Source organism: Neomonachus schauinslandi, chromosome 6 (assembly GCF_002201575.2).
Source record: "Neomonachus schauinslandi chromosome 6, ASM220157v2, whole genome shotgun sequence".
Taxonomy (NCBI): domain Eukaryota; kingdom Metazoa; phylum Chordata; class Mammalia; order Carnivora; family Phocidae; genus Neomonachus; species Neomonachus schauinslandi.
The window spans coordinates 138295316-138317569 of record NC_058408.1 but is presented as its reverse complement, the minus strand read 5'-3'; the positions used below and the strand labels follow the sequence as shown (position 1 = coordinate 138317569).

The 22254-nt window shown below is 37.6% G+C and overlaps 1 protein-coding gene across 1 annotated transcript in view; it reads right to left on the bottom strand.

Annotated features, from left to right (window-relative positions):
• TDRD1 (tudor domain containing 1) overlaps positions 1–21453 on the bottom strand; it is a 39887-nt gene extending 18434 nt beyond the window's left edge. Inside the window, exons 1-10 of the mRNA XM_044916225.1 lie at positions 21406–21453; positions 15137–15467; positions 12773–12831; positions 5847–5991; positions 4273–4378; positions 3508–3571; positions 2485–2589; positions 2073–2255; positions 1434–1577; positions 705–876 (exon numbers count right to left, since the gene is read on the bottom strand). Coding sequence (XP_044772160.1) covers positions 705–876; positions 1434–1577; positions 2073–2255; positions 2485–2589; positions 3508–3571; positions 4273–4378; positions 5847–5991; positions 12773–12831; positions 15137–15467; positions 21406–21453 — 1357 coding nt within the window. The remainder of the gene's footprint in view (positions 1–704; positions 877–1433; positions 1578–2072; positions 2256–2484; positions 2590–3507; positions 3572–4272; positions 4379–5846; positions 5992–12772; positions 12832–15136; positions 15468–21405) is intronic.
• Between the last annotated feature and the right edge of the window lie 801 nt (positions 21454–22254).

Here is a 22254-nt window from a genome sequence, read left to right as displayed (position 1 = left end):
AAAGTATGGCTGAAACAAGGGGTAGCCAGCATGACATAAACTTCAAATTCCTTGAAATACCATCTAGAAACCTGAGTCATAATACGAAACATACACAGCAAAGAAAGAAGATAGATTTTATATTTAATTTCACAAAAGATTTAACTGAATTTTCTACCAAGTCACCAACAGATACCGGGTCTCTAAAAGTAGAAGAGTGATATCTTGGAAACTGAGATGCAATTATTAGCACACGGTCAGAAGTCACTTTTCAAACACAAAGAAAGGTTTCCATCTCCACACTTAAATACTAGTCACTTACAGTCTCAATACTAACCAAACGCAGTTCTGTGAAGATTCTTCAAGGAAAAAGCACTCGTGGTGAAAGCATGGACAATTTCATAAGGAAATTCTTGAATTTTTCTCCAAAAATGAGTAGAAATCAGGAATGGTGATCATAATGGCCATATCAAAAGGCTAACACAGTCATCCCCACAGTAAGTCTGCATCTAGCCTTGAAGCCACCAGCTCCATGACCCCATGCCGGGTCTCTGAAAGACTGCCAACTACAAGCGCAGGGTTAAAGCCATACTTTCATCACACCCTGAAGGACTTCCGAGTGGAGCTTACTTGGCCTCATTTCATGTTTCTATTTCTTCTCTGCATAACAGGTGAAGACTAAACAACACATTAAGTGCTCCATCTAAGAAAGATTTAGATCTTACCTGAACCTGGCAGCATAACATCCACAGCAAAGGTAACCACTTCTTCTTCTAAGATGTTGACAATCTTTATAGAGCAGTACTGCTCCATTAACAGTGATTTAATAGTTTTGACACATTCATTGCTCCAATTCCCCTCTGCTGGGATAACACTGGCCACAAAGCACTTTATGGCCTGAAAGATTTTACGTGAGTTACTAAAAAATTAGTATTTGAAAATGATTTTTTCTAATTAATAACATGAAGATTTTTTAAAGATAATATATTTGACACTGAAAATTTATCAGAAATCTTCAAGAATTAAGCAAATAAACAATTTTATGTGTAATTATTTGTCTCTTGTGCTACTCTATCCACAGTGCTTTTCCTTTTGGGACTTGAAGCTTAAGAAATTCATGAAAGAATTATTATCCCTCAAATACATATAGATTCAGGTTGCTTCCAGACAACGTAACAAACATAGAAATGATTGTTTTAAAAGAAGAGATGGATAAGATGTCCCTAAAAAATGCTAAGTTTCTGATCTAAGGAAGTATTAACTAAATAAGGCTTCTTAAATGGATCCAAGAAAGCCAATGAGTATTTATCTACGTTTAGTAAAAGATGAAAAATATACCAATAGGTACTTTTTTATAATACATCACAGAATAGAGCAAATATTGTGACCATCAAAATATTAAAAACAGCTCTCTGGTGACACTATTAGGAATTTAGAAAGTAAAAAAGACTCACACATGGAGGAAATAAATCAATGTTTCTATGTAGTTGGTGAATTCTGTTTACTGGAATTATTTCTTCATTTCCATAATCAATATATAAGACTTGTGCCTTCTTCTGCAGCATGTCAATATCTTGTATTATTACTCTGTTCCAGGTCTGAAAGTGGAATATAATGGTGCTCTGCTTCAAAACCATATTTCACAATTTTAGGCTTAAAAACTCTCAGCCAATCTACAGGACATGCAAAGGAAAGGCTACAGTTCTGTTCTGAGGCACTCAATTAACAAGTTAATCTTCTAAGAATCTGGCTAAGAAATCCCTAAGTTTGTCTATTTAGGAGACTTTAATGGCACAATTATTCCCGGGTTAGTCTAGCCCAGGAGACACTACGATACACTAATGCCTCAGCTACAGAAATAAACACAAGCTGCAGGACTCGCCATCAGTCTGTAACTAGCAGAAGAGGAGCCCATAAACAGAGCTGGAGGGGGTCACCCAACAGACTTACAATACCGACAGGACAAGAAATGGGAATGTGACAACAGCCTCTGGTTAAGCCAGCAAATGCATTATTAAAAGCTCTGGTGTCGAGTTATAGGACCAAAGTAAATTAAAACATCATAGTAAATAATTCATTTCATCAGCAGTTACCTGATCAACAGTGTACTTGGCAACACAAACTTCCCCCTTAACAGGAATGTAATCCTCCTCCTGAGCTGTATTTGCATAGGTTTCCTTTAAAGTCGCAGAGAGTTGGTTCATGTATTCTAAAACTTCTGAAGAATATAACTGCACGTAAAAGTCATTTGGGTGTTTGAATTCAGTAACTGTACCCTTTCAAGAGACAAAAAATGTGCAATAATTCACTGAGAACACAAGCAAATGTGAATTTCTTAAAGCTTTCTAACAAGATTGAAAAAAAAGTTATAAGACAGTTTTTGTAATCAATTTCATCAGTTACATTTTGAAGTTATCTTATAAGCTCAAAGTAAAAACAGAAAACAAGGGAATAAAAATTTATAGTTCTTTGGATCTCTGTCTATAGAAATTAAACAACAAATACCTTTATTTCCATGGTTTTCCTGAGTTGTAGACTTCTCAAATCAGAAAACATTATTTTACCAGCACAAATGGCTATTTCTTTAGTAACTCCAAGAGGATAGTCACCCTGGGTTTAAAAAAAAACAAAACGCATAAGTGAGTTACTTACACAAGCACATGTTTCAGGGGTACTGTGGCCACCATTTGCTGGAATTAAGGCCAAAATAGCCCCTGAGGCTTGAATAAGAGAGCAGAGAAATAGTGTATACCTTCAAGAGCCAATGAAACCCACTGTCCAAAGGCAGTGTACACAGCAATGGGATCACTCAAGAATCAGGCCATAATGGTGATGATAATGTTGAGTTTATAAAATAAAAAGGGGGGTTTAGTGTTTTAAGTCTGCACTTGTTAACATTTTAAAAGAATGAATATTTGAGGAAGTCAGATTTTTTTAAGTAGAAGCTAGGACCAGCTAGAGAAGCCTAAAAATTATAGATGAGCTGAGTACTACTGATATTTTTCAGATTATGAATGATTTAGCCCACATAGTTATCTAAATGGAAGGGGGGTATTACAGAAAAAATGCTGCTTCGATACGAGGGCAGTATACAAAGAATGCAGTACACAAAGCCAGAGAACGTGTGCATGCGGGGACCACAGAGAAGAGCTCTCTCTCAGGAATCCAGTGATTTTACACTGAGACACAGGCATCTCATCGCAAGTCCTTCTGGGAAGTGCTGGGCACACACAATGCTCAAAAATCCCCAAGAGTCACCCAATCAATCATTAAGGTGTACAGATTTATTCAATAGGAAACTTTTGTTTTTAAATAAACACTGGTGCAGGGGCGCCTGGCTGGCTCAGTCAGAGGAGCCTGCGACTTGATCTGGGATCTCTTGAGTTCGAGCCCCATGTTGGGGGTTGGAGATCACTTGAATAATCACTGGTGAAATGGAGAAGTCATAAGTATTTTATTTAGCTTAAGTCCTCTTAATTCAATAAAAGGAAATCATTCAAAATTCTAAAGGCAAAAAGTACATCATACCTCATTTTTCACTTGCATGTTCTTTGTTTCAAAAGGTGATTTACTATCTTCACATTTGTGGAAACTGAAATAAAGCAGCTGATTATAATACTTATAGTACAGAGCCAATTAAGAGTAGGGGCCACAATGATTGAGTCTCAATCATCAAAATCCAGGAGAAAAACAGCTTCCTTCAGAGAGTAGCACAGTAGTAACAAAGCAAAATAGTCCAAGGCTGGCTATGCAACAGTCTACCCCTGTGTGCGGGCTTGCCTCTTCCAAAGCCACCTAATTAAAGGGACATACACAGCCACGATCGCCAAGCTCCAGCTTTCTTATCTACAAAATGGAGATAATCCCTACATGACCTCAACAGTTTTGAGGATCGAATGAACTTATAGATGTGAAACTGCTTTGTAAACTGGTACATGCCATGCCAGTAAGATTTTCATATTTTAAAATCACAATTCATGAGGCACTGTGAGAGTTCTACCTTATCAAAATTCAGGAAAGAACACATGATTAAAAGACATTCTAAAGCTCTAATTATTACAAACACAAACTTAAGAGTTCTAACTCTGAATATGTACTAATAAAATTATATTCATGAAAACTCAGTCCTAAATTTGTAAGCTCTTCATTTCAGATTTGCATCCTTTATGTTACACCTCAGTAAATAACAACTTCTACATAGTTATGGCCTGCTTACCTCATTTGATCCTTACCACATCAAAAAAAAAAAAAAATCCTTTTAAATATTCTCTAATGAATAAAAATTATACTTACTTTTGTTGAACAGGTTTGCACACGATGCTGTGTGCTGACCAGTCCCTTCTCTGGCATGCTATGGAGCAATAGTATGTCTGCTTGCACTGTGAACACCTCAGCGATCCTACAGAACACAGCCCGTAACATCACCAGTGTTTTACTCCAAGTATTTGTTGCTGAGAGCAAGACATTTTCAAAGACCAGACATATCAATCACCATTCTATTAATCACATCAAGAAGATTACTTGAAGAGGATTATGCTGTTTATGATTAGGCGTTAAGATTAAATTCTTAAAGCTCTCTCAAATTGCAAATACGAATGCAAAGGTGAAAATGAAAAGGACAGACTGAAAACCTAACTACCTTAAAGTAGAGCCCAGAACATTATAAAAGGAACAATCAAAGGAAATAGAAAATGTGTGGTGGTGAAAACAGACTTGTGCAAGCAGACTCTGACATGGCTTATTACCTCGTGCCATTAAAAAAAATACAAAACAAAAAACCAATGAAGAGAATCACACCCAGAAAAACCCAGGAGGTTTTTTTAAATAAAGTATTAAAAAATCCTATGAATATACAGGCAGGAAAAAAAACCACATAAAACAACAACAACAACAACAAACCAGGCTGGCCTCGAATGCTTCTACTCAAAAAAAGAAAAAAAAAAACAACTAAATATCCAAATAGCCAGTAAGCACATGAAATACTGCTCAAGATCATTCACTGATCATGAGGGAAATGCAAGTTAAAACCACAATGAGATACCAGTACACACCCATGAGAAGGGCTAAAGTTGAAAAGACCAACAGCACCAAATGACAGAGATGTGGAGCACGCAGAACTCATTATCATTGGGAATGTAAAATGGGACAACTACTTAGGAAAATGGCTTGGCTGTTACCTACTCTTTGACTCAGCAATTATACTCGTAGGTATGTTCCCAAGAGAAATGAAAACCTATATCCGCACAAGGACTTATACAAAAATGTGGAGAGAGCTCTATTCATAATAACCAAAAGCTAAACACAAACTTAAAGGAAGCAAAAATGTTCAATAAAAAAACATACACTGTGATATAATCATACAAATACTACTCAACAAAAAATAGTGTACATAGAACATGTACTAATATCAAAAATACTATTCTAAAAGAAAAAAAAAGCTTTACACATAAGAATCAATAAGATACCATTTATATGAAGTTTTAAAAGTGGCAAAATTAATTTATGGTTAAAAAAACCCCACTGTGGTTGCCTCCAGCATCCAGAGAGACTAGAAGGGGCTAGGAGGGAATTTTCTAAGAAGATGGAAATATTCTGTATCTTGATAGGCGTGTGAGTTTGTGCATGCCAATGCATGTAAATTTTATCACAAACAAAACTACAGGAAATAATAATCGAGTAAGGAAGCAGCAAGAGTGGAAAGGTATGGATGGATGAACAAGAACTGTAGGATGCTGGTAGCTGCTGAAGCAGAGAGATGGGTATACAGTACAGATACACTATTCTGTTCATACTTAATATTTTTGAACTTTCCATAATAAAAATATTTTCAAATGTGTGAAAGAGACATGTTAGGGAAATATGCTTACCAAACAGGCCACAGCGATGGCAAGTTGTTGACCGAAAAGGAGGTCCTAAGGAGTTGAAGAGTGCTGAATTATTTATGGACAAGGAATTCTCAACCAACTTGTGTATTTTTTTTGACTTTGCAGGAGGCACGTTATTGCTAGGCTTCTATTAAGAAAAGAGAATAGCAATATTAAAACTTGGTAGTAATTTTTTTGAAATACTGTATTTGGGATTTCCTCTTCTGGACAGATAAAAGAGATGTACCTTTCCCTATTCCTCCCATTACATGCTACTAAAAAACCCTGGACTTATATATAAACAAACATAAGCTGATTTTGACAAGGCAGCAGCAGACAGGCTAGGAAACTTGGGACCCAGAGAAGAACAAGACAATGAGTTTCTTGATTTTTCTTTTTGCTTCACATATCCCAGACACAGTGCTTGAGAAGCCAGCAACCCAAAATGCCAAACAGTACAGATAATAAAGTCCCCAATAGAAAGTCTACTCTCTTTAGCCAAAGACCAGGAAACGGGCAGCCCAGCAATACAGAAAACCAGTACCTGTTCTACCCTAGACAAACACCACAGAAAACACTGTGGCCCTGTTCTAGAGCAGGGAGCTGGCACTTTATCCCTGGGAGTCTCCCCATAAAGACCATGTGGGGAACCTGGACTTCCACGCAGCAGGTACGAGTGTTCCCCCTACCCCAACCACCATCATTGGGGTGGTGGAAGAGGAGACCCAGTGGACAATCAGAACTTTTCACCACCATTCAAAAGTAATGAGTGTCTCTCAACTCTCCCCCTCTAATTCTCCTCCCTGGCCCACCCACTCTCTTCCCACTCCATCCCACTCCCATATCAGTAAAGAGGCACTCATAACTCCCAGCCAGGGAGGAGGTATCACATGAGGCCTACCTGGAAGCTGGAACTCCCACCCTCACCCCAAAGCAAGGGAGAGCACCATCTTGAGTGCCGACTGAGGCTGAGTGGGGCACCTGGACATCTACTCCCACCTGGCAGCACCCACCTTCCTCTGGTATAGGGTCAGAGGAAGCTAGCTAAAACAAAGTTTAAATAAGATACAGAATTTCATTAACATAATACCCCAAATGTGCCAGTTTCAGTAGAAAATAACTTGTCTTACTAAGAAAAAGGAAAATCACAATTGAATGAAAAAAAAAATATCAACATCAAGACAACAGAAAAGTTTGACAAACATTTTAAAGCAGCCATCAATACTTCAATAAGCAATTATGAGCACACTTGAAACAAATGAAAAGAGTCTCAGCAAAGAAATAGAAGATATAAAGAAGAACCAAATGGAAGTTTTACAACTGCAAAGTAAAACAACAACAACAAAAAACACACAACGAGGGACGCCATGGCAGAATGAGAGAATAGAGGTAAGGATCAGTAAACTTGAAGACTGAACAATAGAAACTGCCAAGTCTAACAAGAGAGAAAAAACAAAGTGGAGAAAAGACTAAATTAACAGAGCCTCAGAGACCTATGGGACTATAACAAAATATTTAACATTCATGTCTTTGGAGTCCCAGTATAGGAAAAAGGCAGGGTGAAGTAGTTCTCAAAAAAAATGTCCCATACTTATAAAATTTGGCAAAAGATATAAATCTACAAATTCAAGCTGAGCAAGTCCCAGACCAAATTAAAGAAATCCATACCAAGATGCATGTAGTCAAACTTCTTCAAGCTAAAGACAAAAAAGATTAAAAGTAGAGAAAGGGAAAGGACATCTTACTTACAGGGGAAAAAGTAATTCAGAAGAGAATAGATTTCTCAACAGATACCACAGAGAGCAGAAGGAAGTAATACATTTTTCAAGTGCTGAAAGAAGAGAACTGTTAGCTGAGAAACTTATCCAGGAAAAGTATCCTGCAGGAATAAAGAAGAAATCAAGACATTCCCGAATGAAAGAAAACTAAGAATTTGTCACCAGCAGACCTATCCAAAAAGAATGGCTAAAGGACGTTCTCTAAATATAAAGGAAATAAAGGAATGTTGGAACAAAAGGGAAGGAAGAACATATTAAGCAAAAATACAATAAGCATTATAGACTTAATAGAATAGAAAAAAACTGGAGTAAAATGAAACTGAAGAGAAATAGACAATACATAATTATAGTTAGAGACCTTAATATCCCTGTCTCAACAATTAATAGAACTACATAGAAAATCAGCAAGAATACAGAAGAACTCGAGATCACCATCAACTAATGGATTCTGTTAGACATTTATAGATCATTCTACCCACCACAAAATGGACATTCTTTTCAAGTGCTAACAGAACATATACTAAGACCACACACTGGGCCATAAAGCAAAGCTCAACAAATTTAAATCACACAGAGGGTGTTTTTCAACCAGTGGTCTCAAACTAGAAATAAGTAACTGTAATTAACAAATAATCTTCAAACATTTGAAAACGATGTACTTCTAAACAACTCATGAGTCAAAGAGGAGGTCTCAAAGGAAATTTTAAAAAAATGTTGAACTCACAGAAAATGAAAACATAACAAATCAAAATTTGTAAGACACAGTTAAAGGACTGCCAAGAGGTAAATTTATAGCACTAAGTTCACACATTAGAAAAGAGGGAAAGTCTCAAATCAATAATCTAAACTCCCATCTTAAGAACCTAAAAAATAAGAAAAAAACATGCCCAAAGCAAACAGAAGGAAACAAAGATAAAAGGAGAAATCAATGAAATTAAAAATAAAAACTTGGAGAAATAAAAAAATCAATGAATCATGATTTCAGGGTCCTGAGATCAAGCCCCAGGTCAGGCTCCCCACTCAGCAGGGAGACAGCTTCTCCTTCTACCTCCCCCCCCCCCCCCCCCGCCCCCCCCCCCCCCCCCCAGCTCCTACACACACTCTCTCTCTCAAATAAATATTTAAAAAAAAGATCAGGGCGCCTGGGTGGCTCAGTCGTTAAGTGTCTGCCTTCGGCTCAGGTCATGATCCCAGGGTCCTGGGATCGAATCCCACATCGGGCTCCCTGCTTGGCAGGAAGCCTGCTTCTCCCTCTCCCACTCCCCCTGCTTGTGTTCCCTCTCTCGCTGTGTCTCTCTCTGTCAAATAAATAAATTAAAAAAAAAAAGTTAAAAAAAAAAAGATCAATAAAATCAATCTAGCAAGACTGTTTGAAAAATAAACAAGACAGAAATTACCAATATCAGGAAAGAAACAATGTATACCTTACTATAGACCCTGAAGACATAAAAATAATGGAATACTTAGAACAACTCTACACATTCAGATTTCATGACATAGCCAAAATGGACCAATTCCTCAAACACCACAAATTATCACAATATGAAAAAGATAATATGAATAGTCCTATAAATATTAAAGAAATTGAATAATCTTAAAACACCAAAAAAATAAATCTTCACACTTACATGGTTTTCACTAGAAAATACCAAATGTCTAAAGAATTAACACCAGTCCCATACAACTTCTCTTTCAGAAAGGTAATATTACCTTGGTTCCCCAACCACACAAAGATAGTAAGAAAGAGAAAATTATAAACTGCTTATAAAAACAGATGTAAAAATCCTACTCAAAATGATACCAAATATAATTCAGCAATATACAAAATTAACTATACACCATGACAAAGTGGAGTTTATTCCAGGGATGCAAGGCTGGTTAAATATTTTAAAACATCAACAAAGGGCACCTGGGTGGTTCAGTCAGTTATTCAGCTCAGGTCATGATCTTGGGGTCCTAGGAACGACCCCCACATCAGGTTCCCTGCTCAGTGGAGAATCTGCTTCTCCCTCTGCCTCTCCCCCCAACCCCCGCTTGTGCTCTCTCTTGTGCTCTAATAAATAAAATCTTTAAAAAATAATTAAAAAATAAAAAATCAATGTAATCCACCGTATTAACAGGTTAAAAGATCAAGTATCAATGGATGAAGGAAAAGCATTTAGAAAAGCTCAACACCTAGTCATGATCAAAACTATCAAAAAAGTAGGAACAGAAAATTTCAACAAGTTGATAAGGATCATCTACAAAAATCCCATAGCTAACAATACACTTAATAGTGAAAAGACTCAATGCTTTCCACTGAGTTTGGAAATAAAGCAAGATATCCACTGTCACCATTCTTACTCAACACAGAGCTAGAAGTTCCAGCCAGTGCAATAGGCAAAAAAAAAAAAAAAGAAAAAAAAAAGGAAATATAAAGCATATATACTGAAAAGAAATAAAACTGTTCCTATTTGCAGAAGATAAAATTGTCTATGTAGAAAATCCCAAGGGGCGCCTGGGTGGCTCAGTTGGTTAAGCCACTGCCTTCGGCTCAGGTCATGATCCTGGAGTCCTGGGATCGAGTCCCGCATCGGGCTCCCCGCTCAGCAGGGAGTCTGCTTCTCCCTCTGACCCTCCCCCTTCTCATGCTCTTTCTCTCTCTCTCTCTCTCTCATTCTCTCTCTCAAATAAATAAATAAAATCTTTAAAAAAAAAAAAAAAAGAAAATCCCAAGGAATCTACAAAAAAAATTCTCAAGAATAAGTGACTTCAATAAAGTCACAGGGTACAAGAGAAACATGCAAAACCATATTTATATATATGAGGATATGTGGAAATAGAACCTGAGGATATGTGGAAATAGAAACTATAACAGCATTTACAATCACTAAAAAAAAACAAAACAAAAAAACCATGTGTAAATATAACTGTGCATAGAACATATAAGCTGAAAACTACGAAGTGAAAGAAATCAAAGAAGATTTAAATAAACGGAGAGATTACATTCATGGACTGGAAGATTCAACACACTAAAGATACTGATAATCCTCAATCCTTATACAAGTTTAAATCAATTACTATTGGGACGCCTGCGTGGCTCAGTCGTTTAAGTGTCTGCCTTTGGCTCAGCTCAGGTCATGATCCTGGGATTTAGTCCTGCATCAGGCTCCTTGTTCGGCAAGGAGCCTGCTTCTCCCTCTGCCTGCCTCTTCCCCTGCTTGTGCGTGTGCGCACTTTCTCTCCCCCTCTCTCCGACAAATAAAATCTTTAAAAAAAAAAAAAATCAATTACTATCAAAATCTCAGCAAGACTTTTTGCAGATATGGACAAGATTATTCTAAGATGTATACTGGAAGGCATAGGAAATATACTAGCTAAAACAATTTTGAAAAAAAAAAAGAAGTGGGAGAAATCACTGTACCCAACTTCAAGACTTATTACATAGCACCAGTACTGTGATAATGGTGGAGGGATATATAAATTTTTTTTTTTTAAGATTTTATTTATTTGAGAGAGAGAGAATAAGAGACAGCATGAGAGAGAGGAGGGTCAGAGGGAGAAGCAGACTCCTTGCTGAGCAGGGAACCCGACGTGGGACTCGATCCTGGGACTCCAGGATCATGACCTGAGCCGAAGGCAGTCGCCCAACTAACTGAGCCACCCAGGCGCCCCAGATGGAGGGATATATAGACAGGTCCACGGAAAATAGAATAAATATGCCTAATTTTTGACAAAAGTGCAAAAGCAATTCAGTGGAGGAAATATAGCATTTTTAACAAATAGTGGAGAAATTGGAGAAAAACAAAACAAACTTCAAATTAACTCAAAATGGACAAATCTAAATATAAAACTATAAAACTTTTTGGAAAAAAAGCCCCAAATTTTCTGGATCTGAAGTAGCAAAGAATTTCTAGACCTGACACAAAAAGCAAAATCCATAAAAGGAAAAGTGATCAGGACATCATTAAAATTAAAAACTTGTGGAGTGCTAAACCACAACTCTGGTAAGAGATTGAAAAGACAAGCTACAGACTGGGAGAAATCATTTGTGAATCACATATTTGACAAAAGATTAGAACTTAGAACATATAAAGAACTTTCAAAACGGAGTAAAAAAAAAAAAAAACCAAAATAAAAAAATGGACAAAATACATGAGTAAACATCTCATCAAAAATGAAACAGAAATGGCAAATATGCACATGAGAAGATGTTTATCACTAGCCATTAGGGCAAGAAAAATTAAAACCACTACAAAATATCACCACATGTCTATGAGATTGGGAACAATAAAACCACCACCAGCACCACATGCTGGTGTGATGCTGCAGATATTCTCAGTGGGAACATGCAATGGTATAGCTCTGCTGGAAAATGCTTCAGTAGCTTCATAAAAAACTAAATATGCAATACTCCATGACCCAGAAATTGCACTCCTGGGCATTTAACCCAGGGCAGAAACAAACAAAAACAAAAAACTTATGCTCACATCAACCTTGCACATGAAGGTTTATAAGAGTTTTAACTGTAATAGCCCAAAACTGGAAACCGTGCAGGGCCACTTCAATATGTCAATGTTAAACCACGGACTACTTTTCAGCAATAAAAATAAAACTACTGATACAACAACCCTAAATGAATCTCCAGAGAATTATGATGAGTGAATATATCCAATCCCAAAAAGTTACATACCGTAGGATTCCATTTATATAACATCCTTGAAATGACAGAACTTTGGATGTGGATTAGATTCGTAGCCTCCATGGGTTAAGGAGGTGATAGGGGCAAGACAGAAATGGATATGACCATCAAAAACATGTAAGGGAAAGATGGAAATGTTCTGTATCTTGACAGTATCACTGTCAACATCCTGGTTGTCATATTATACTAAATTCCGCAGCACATCACGCAGGGAGAAACAGAAACAGCTACACAGGATCTGTATTATTTCTGCATGTCAATAGCAGGGCTGCACTTACAATGGCATAGCATACTACAATCACCTAAAAAGAACTGATTTTTTTTTAAAAGATACTAGGATAAAGAAAAGGAAGCTTGACCTTCAGTAATATCTGAAAATTGAGTAATTCTTCATTAACACAATACAAAATATGTTTAGAATCTTTTACATCCAAACAAAAACACAAAATAGAAAAAAAGCAAAACCTTACACTATTTACTTCTTTGAGTCGTGAACTGTTTCCAACATTTAATGGTGACACTGAGTTTCCTGGAGAGAGAAAACATAAAAGTCAAATATTACTTTATTCCTGAAAATATACAATATCATAATAGATACTCAAATAACAAAGCTATACCATAATAGCCTTAAACCTACACTACAAATAAGCAACAACCTACTTTTTCTAATGAAAAATAAGGATTTGTTTGAAACTTAATTACTATTCCTCTTATAGTGAATTTATCTCCATTCACTGAGGCAGCAATTCTCAGACTTTTTTGAACCCTGAACTCATTTACACACTTAGAAATTATGGAGAACCTCAAAGAGATTTTGTTTATATGGCCTATGTCTGTCAATATTTACCAATATTAGAAATTAAGGGGCGCCTGGCTGGCTCAGTCAGAAGAGCATGTGACTCTTGATCTCGGGATCATGAGTTCAAGCCCCACACTGAGCATGGAGATTATTTAAAGAAAAAAAATGTAGGGGCACCTGGTGGCTCAGTTGGTTAAGCATCCAACTCTTGATTTTGGCTCAGGTCATGATCTCAGAGTCCTGAGATTGAGCCTGCGTGGGGCTCTGTGCTGGGTATGAAGCCTGCTTAAAATTCTCTCTCTCCCTCTCCCTCTGCCCCTCCTCCCCATAAAAAACTGTTAAAAAGAAATTAAAATTAGAAATTTTAAACTTCTAAAAATTAAAAACATTTATTTAAAAATAAATGCACTACGTTGACATGATTTTTGTTTTTAAAGCAACTTCATTTTCCAAAGCAAAAAAAAATTGTGAGAAGAGTAGCACTGTTTTACATTTTTGTAATGTTTGATTTAACTCATGGTAGTTGGATTCACATACCTGCTTTTGCAGTCAATCCCCTGTGTTGCTTTGGTTGAAGTCTATGAAGAAAATCTGGCCTCTCACAGATATGTGGTTGCAAAAAGTAGTATTTAATAACAGCCTTCTCAGATAATTATGGGTATTTTCCTTTAACATCATGCCAAAACTCAAGTCATAGCTTGAGGGGTAGTTGCAATGTGGAATCTAAAACTTTTTCATAATGTGACATTGGAATCCACTGATTTATCTTGCACTTTAAGTAGATTTTTACCCATGCATAACTGGGCAACATCATGCATTGGTCATTTGGGTAAGACTGAGAAACTCTGAGTTATGCAGATCTTCCAAATGTGGACAGATTTCATTACACGATATTTTAAAAATCATGTGTGTTAGTTAATATCACCACGCATCTCACTGGAAAAGTCTAGGTATTGAGAAGCTGTCACACAGAGTGGCAGATATGGGTTTCCTGAAATTCTCATTTTTGCTCAAAAGCTTGAATTTTATCATTAGCAACAAAATACTGTCAGGTGTTTTCCTTGAAGTGACAGGCTCACTTTGTTCATTTTTGAGAAAATGAAGGCTAGATACCTGAGTAACTAGCATTTGTCGTTCTTTTCAAGTAAAAATGATGTTCCAAGAAAAAATTTCCGTACATACAGCTTACAACTCAATCACACACACACTTTTCCTACTTCCCTATGAAGCAGAAGTTAGGGGTAATTCCTATTTTCTTACACAAAATACTAAAAATATCTGTACACAAGTGTCAAGATTTAGTAGTAATTCTTAGTGCTTTGTCAAGGACAGCCCTCAGTAAGGTTCTGGCTTTGTCTTAACCACAAGTTCACAGCAATGAAAAAACCCAATGACCACTGGCCCAGGCAGGGAGGAGCTAACGAGGCATATTATTGGTTTACCCACCTTTGCTTTTGCACCATCGGTGTAAAGTCAGCACAACAAAAAAGGCAAATGATACTTTAGTATTATCGGGAAAATAGTTTTGACCTCTTGGGAAACCCCAGAGGCCCAAAGGCCACACACCAGAACTACATCACCATAACAGTAAAAGATCACATCCGATATACACTCACCAGGCCTCCCCTCCCCATTCAAAACCAGGGTTTTGGAATTAGGACTAAAGCAACAATTTTTTAAAAATCTAATAAAACAATTTAATATCTTACTGTATCTTTGTGAGCATACGATTTGCATAGTATTTTTTAATATGCCAATCTTTAAAAAGGCAGAGTATGTCCTTTCTACATTCCTAGTACAGTTCTCCCATTGTGGGGGGGGGAAAGCTCATTTGTAGACCTTCTCTCCTCCAGAATCTCTTTTGTGATGAAGCTATTTGGCACCTGGCTTTTGCTTCTAAATCTTTAAATGCAAATACTATATGGTAGCTATTTAGTTGTTCTGTTAATAGCACATGAATGTGTGATTACATACCTGTGATAAGCCAAAGAAACCACCAGAATCAAGAAGTAGTAAGCCTGTAGTTTTCACTCACCTGTTGACAACATCCTCCTGTCTCCTTTGGATCCAACCACCTCTCCATTGATGCTGTTAGGGTTTGAAGATACTGAATTGTCTTCCTGACTAGCCAAATACTGTTTGGTTTGCTCACACAGCAAAATATTGTTCTTTTTATTTCCATTCTCTGGGCTTTTCAACCGGAAATTAGGGTGGTTAGCATGTGCTCCAGGACTTCTTAAAGAATCACATGGTGGAAGCTTGTTTTCATTTTTTTCAAAATTAAATGGCTCTGTCATTTTACAAGTAGATGCCTCCAAATTATTTCTTGACATCATATTATGTGGCAATTTAACATTCAAAGAAGTCTATGGAAAGAAGTGTATTTAGAAGGCAATTTTTAATTACAAAAATAGAAGTATTGCAGGCCCAGGTGATTTCTTTTTATGTAACAAGTAATGCTCATGAATAATTCCAAAGCAGAGTTAACCATGATATCACAGCCTGGCCTAAAGGCACAAGAAACAGAAAGATTCTCTATCTGTAAGTACAAGCTCCCAAGTTTCACACAATTCAACCACAGACAAAAGACTAACTCAAGAGACATCAAAAGAGTAATCTCAGAATGCAACACCATTTTTTACTTTACAAAGCTTTTGAAACAACAGAATAAAAAAGGACTTTCATGTTTTAAAAAGAAATATTTCCAACCCAGAGCATGCAACTTAATGGTGAAATACAATAGAGGGTATTGTCTTAATCAGGTCATCACTTACCTTTCTAGCCCCTCAGAATCCCTCTACCCGCTCCTACTTTAGACACTAGGCTCCTGAATATGCTAAACCCAGCTCGCAATGCCCTCTCTCTTCCTCACTGGCCTGGCAAAGTCCTTCCCTCCCAGTCATCCTTCACGGTTTGCCTCAGCTGACCTCTGTTTGCTCTGTTTTTCCCAAGTCCTCTGCTTTGATAATCTCCAGCTGAGCTTCTATAAATTGTACCTTGTATCTACTGTTTTTAAGGACTTAACTGCATGCACTTTTCTGTGAAAATAAGGTACATGTATTATTACAAAGTGCCTCTGAGAAACCTCTATCCAGACTTTATCCTAGCTTGTTGTTTTCCTATTACTCTTAAAGAATACTAAGTGTCCTGCCCAAGGGAAGTAATAAAAGTGGACAACTTTTCTTCCTGAGGTTGTGACCTACAGCTTTGTCTGCTAACCACAGGTAAAACTGCCTATTGTCCCAAAACTGCTCAGGGGAAAAAAAAAAAAAGCCACAGAAAGCTAAACTGGTATGAGTAGTATCTAAATATTGTTTAACATTGTTTTAAAGGGAAGATAAAGAAATAGCAGAAACATCCTCCCTCCTGGTGTCCTAAAAGTTCCATATCATTTGCCTAATCCATGACAATACAGAAAAGATAACGAAATTAAAAAAAGAAAGAAAGAAAGAAATACACAGGCACACTCGAAGAGGGAAACTCTATAGGCCAGATCCTGGGAAGATCCCTAACTGAAGGCTGCAGATGGGCAGTTACAATGGGAGATCCTGCAGCTGCCAGGGAAAGCACACACATGGCAGTAAGCACACCCCCCCCCACACACACAAGGATCAGATCCAGTGAGAAGGAGAATGTTGGGTGCAGTAAGAGACAAATACTATGAAGTTACAAATGGAAAATAACTTCCAGGGGAAACTGGGTGGGGTTAGGAATACTGAGTAACTCCAATGTATAAGAAATATAAAGAATGCACATTAAAATATTAGGGTAACTATCAGAAGAACAAAAACAATGCATAATTTTAAAATTACAGAAGAAAAAATCTGTCTAACAGGAAAAAAAAATGATTGAGCATGGTCAATGGAAAACATCAAATAAGATGACAGAACGAAACCCAAGTAATCCAATTATCAATGATTTAGTCTCAATTAAAAGAGAAAAAGAGGGAGAAAAACATCCAGCTAGGTGTTATGCACAAGAGGCACACATAAAACAAAATTATATGGCAAGTCTGGAAATAATAGAACTAAAACATGTGCTATGCAAATAACCAAAAAAAAAAAATGGAATACAAATATTAATAGCCGATAAAAGAGAACTCAATTTTTTATGTGGATGAAAGAAACACTGGAAGAGAGCGATCAGCCAAGAATCAGTGAATCACAATGTCCCTAGATCTATAAAACAAACACTGATTAAAGGAGGAGAAATTGAGGCCACAATAAGGACACACCTGCCTTACACACTTGTCAACAGAGAGAAAACAAGTGATATTTTAGTACCATGATAAACTTGATCTAGTAAGGACCAATACAATCAAGAGCATTCATTTTTCCAACACTGGGCATATTGGACTAGAAAAGCCATCTCAACTAACTCCAAAAACACTAAAGCCATGCAAAAACACGTTCACCACAGTATACAAATCTCCATCTCAAGTTTTGCTTCCTAGAGAATCAGCCTACAACAACCACATGACCAGGTGAAGGGTTTTATTTTTGCTCTTAAAAGTGGTAAAATATCACAAAGGAACTAGCAAACATGACTATATGAAACAAAAGATTACAAAAAATAGCAAAGAAGCCAGAAAATAAAGATTAACACAAAGATGGAAAATTCAATATCAAAATTTTAAAAATGTGGGATAAACAGTAAAAACATTCAGATACTGTAGCAGACAATGTAACCGACCCAAAGGCCATCTTCTACCTCTGATTTGCCAGCTTGAGTTAGAGACAATACTGGCCATAATCATTCTTCTGAGCAGAATTTCTCAGAAAGCTCTGTCCTTTCCTGATGAACAGGAACAGACTTGGCTGCAGGATCCTTCACCCCTTTCTTCCTGTAACGTAATCAGGAAGCAATAAGCAAAAAGGAAGAGAGCACACCCTAAGGATGGTAGAGCGGAAAAGCGAAAGCATCTGATGTCTCTGGCGGTATCCTTGAGTAGGAACACCAGCCCTGATCTTCCTATGCTTAGATTCACTGTGGCATCAAATTAACCCAGGGGTTTTCTGTTATTTGCAGCCCAACTGATACAGATACCAATAAAATGTGAGCAAAAGGCATGAATAGAATGCATAGAAGATGAAGATTAGTTGATAAACATAAGGGGGAAAACCTTCAACCTCATTTGTAATAGAAAAATCAAATTAAATAATTATGTATTATATTCTGCCCAGTGTGGGTGTGATTAAAAAGGACACTCACTATTGGGCCTCTGGGTGGCAAAGTCGGTTAAGCGACAAACTCTTGATTTCAGCTCAGGTCATGATCTCAAGTTTGTGAGATTGAGCCCTGCATTGGGCTCTGTGCTCAGTGCAGAGTGCTTGAGATTCTCTCTCTCTCCCCTTCCCTCCACCTACTCACAGGAAGAGGTGCTTGCTCGAAGGCTCGCTCTCTCTCTTTCTCTCTCATATAAATAGATAAGGGGCACCTGGGTGGCTCAGCTGGTTAAACGTCTACCTTCAGCTCAGGTCATGATCCCAGGGTCCTGAGATCCAGCCCCCAGGTCTGGCTCCCTGCTGAGCAGGGAACCTGCTTCTCCCTCTCCCTCTGTCCCTCCCCCCTGCTCATGCTCCCTCTCTCTCCCTCTCTCTCTCAAAATCTTAAAAATAAAGATAAAATCTTTGGAAAATAAAATGGAGACTCATTGCATTGAATATAAATTAGTATGTTCTTATGGGGAGACAATTTGGATATACATACATATACACACCTGCATGTATATATGTCTATAAATATGTATTTTTTAAAGATTTTATTTATTTTTCAACAGAGAGACAGTGAGAGAGGGAGAAGCAGGCTTCCTGCTGAACAGGGAGCCCAATGCAGGGCTCGATCCCAGGACCCGGGGATCATGACCTGAGGTGAAGGCAGACACTTAATGACTGAGCCACACAAGCGCCCCTATAAATATATATTAAGGTATATATGTATTTTTTCTTTTCCTTCAATATATATTTATTTTAGAGAGAGAGAGAGACACTCAAGTAGACTCCATGCTGAGCAGGGAGTTTGACAAGGGGCTTGATCTCATGACCTGAGCTGCAACCAAGAGCTGGACACTTAACCAACTGTGCCACCCAGGCACTCCAGGTATACATATATTCTTAAAAGTGTTCTAGCCATTCAGCCAGTAACTCTATACCTAGAAATCATCCCATTAAAATAATCCTAAGCATTGGGGTGCCTAAGTGGCTCAGTCAGTTAAGCGTCCAACTCTTGATTTCGGCTCAGGTCATGATCTCAGTGTTGTGAGATCAAGCCATGTGTCAGCTCCATGCTGGGCATGAAGCCTGCTTAAGATTCTCTCCCTGTCCCTCTGTCCCTCTGCCCCTGCCCCCACTCCTTCTCTCCCCTCTCAAATAATAATAATAATCCTGAACATCAAAAAAGCCTATTTAAAATAGTGGAAAAAAATTAGAGAAAAAAGTTAACTGTGATACCTCTACTAGACAGAATATTAACACTACCATTTAGAATCCTAGTTTTCAAAAACATCGTAAAACATTGTAAGAATAGCAAATGAAAATCAGAAACACTGTATAATAACTGCAAAAAAAAAAAAAAAAAAAACCCCAAATAAAGAAAAATAAATAAAAAAAATTAAATTTTAAAAGAGTGTTATGGGGAAGTAGGTTGACAAAAGCAATTTTTAGTCTTTTTCATTTCAAATTATGTTTTTTTTTTAAGATTTGACAGAGAGCACACGCACGAGTGTGCAAACACAAGCAGGGGGAGAGGGTGAGGGAGAGGGAGAAGCAGGCTCCCCACTGAGCAGGGAGCAGATGCGGGGCTCGATCCCAGGACCCTGAGATCATGACCTGAGCAGAAGGCAGACGCTTAACCAACCCAGGTACCCCTCAAATTATGCTTAAAAATGAATTACTTTAATAGAAAAAAGCATTTTAAAGATTAAAATATTAATATTGCATTTAAATTAGGCCTATTTTTCCTCATGTGGCTAATTCTAAATCAAGTAAAGGATCAATATTTAAACCACAAAACTAGGATATAGTCCTTTTCTCAAGACACCAGTGGGACCCTCAATACACAACAGGTAACTCCTGAAATAGCCTTTCCTCTGTCCTTATTTGGTAGGGCTGACAGTCAATCCACAATCAGCTCCTTTTCTATCCTGTAGCACAGTTAGCTATAGACAGTTATGTCTGTGTTCTGGATTATTTTAAGCACCTTGAGTGCAGAAACCAGGTTTTATTAGAAACATTAACAAAAAAAATACCCTGATTTCTCATGGCACCTACCATGTTTTGTACAATGAGGCATTCAAAAGATAATTGTATGACAAAATAATTAAAATGTACTATTGCACTGTTTTCATGACAATCTGGACAGTGAAAATGAAATTCACTGTCTGAAATTACATGTGGCAGTCTTAAATGGAGAATTACATCACGTTATGAGGGTTTCTGAAATTTAATAGCAAAACTTCAAGTCTTATATCCACTCTTCCAAAGTCCAAAAATTAGTAAATAAATTTGACTTCAGAAAAAACAAGTCTTAGAAGTTTAAGCAGCAATTAAAAAGGATTTAAGCTTAAAAAGAGCTCCACCTAGAGTGGAATATGTAGGTTAGAAAGACACCTCACTTGCCTCACCCTATTCAGGAATTTTCATTACAATGCCCAGGGCAAATAGATGTGTAGGCCTGTTCTATAACTAGAAGCTTCTAACTTCTTTAATTTTGGACAGCCAACTGTACTGCACTCTTCTTTATGAAATGGTTCACTTCCCAACTGGCGGACTCCTGTTGCTGTTTCCATAACTTTTCAAATACCTGAGATGTCTACCATATCCACTTTCCTCCAGGTCCTTCACCAGTTGATGTAACACCTTCCAGGGTCCTCACAAGTCTGGACTTTCTCTAGTTCATCAGAAACCCTCACATAGACATCCTTCTCCTAACTGAGCACAGGACTAAAGATGAGAGCCAACAGCCAGTCAGCAGAATCATCATACTACCCCTTACTTTGAAAACTACCTACTTAAAATTATGCACTAGCTTTTGGAGTAGCAACCAGGACTACTGTGAGTACACATAAAACTTGCAGTTACCTAACATCTTTTGGAATTTAATTTTTAAAAATGTGTTTATCATATAAAGATTGCCTTTTTTCTTTTGATTTACAGTCCTATGAATTCTAACCCATGTATTTCAACGTTAAAAAACAGCCATAAGAAAACTGCAATTATCCCTACTTGGCTTCATCCTGTGTCAACCACTGGGTGTATCTGAATCTTGAGTGGACAGACACTATTCCATAATGCTGTGCTTCCCAACCTTGGGCTGCTGACTTCTGGTATTCAGGTACAGGTGTGTTACAGACATCGCTGCAAGGGTCATGATACCTCATGGGCTAGCTAATCTTACCCAGTTTTAAAACAAGCAGTTTCCCCTATATACAATCTACTGTTTTTTTACATGCTACTGGTGACGAATTAAAATGTATTTATAGGGGCGCCTGGGTGGCTCAGTCATTGGTCGTCTGCCTTTGGCTCGGGTCATGATCCCAGGGTTCTGAGAGCAAGCCCCGCATCGGGCTCCCTGCTCGGTGGGGAGCCTGCTTCTCCCTCTCCCACTCCCCGTTTGTGTTCCTTCTCTTGCTGTGTCTCTCTGTCAAATAAAATCTTTAAAAAAAAAAATGTATTTATAATCATCCCCAAATCCAAATTAGTTATATATTTCCTTAACACAAGAGTTTAATTAGGAGGGTCCCCAAATTCCTTCATGTTAAAGGGATCACTGATGTAATAAAAGACCAGTGGAATGGAAGTAACTGCTATAGTTCTACAGGCAAACAGAAGGCCTTGGCTTTGTATTGTCCTTTTGTTCTGTGCTTCATGATCTGACACCAATAAAATGTGAAGCTCCCGAAGGGGCAAACCCTTTCTTGCACTCTCTTGGAATCCTGTTGCCCCTCCACCATCTGGCCAAGAGCATCCCACAATACACCTGCAACCAGTGACTGTAAGCCCTCTCCTTCCTTCTCAGAAGAATAGAAGCTAGAGTAAAATTAATTCTTAGCACAGTGAATTAATTCCTTTAATACCAAAAGTACTTGCAGCAGATACATAGCTATAATTTTCTTTTTCTTCTCTAATGTTTGCTTTTGTTTTCCTGGTAACCACA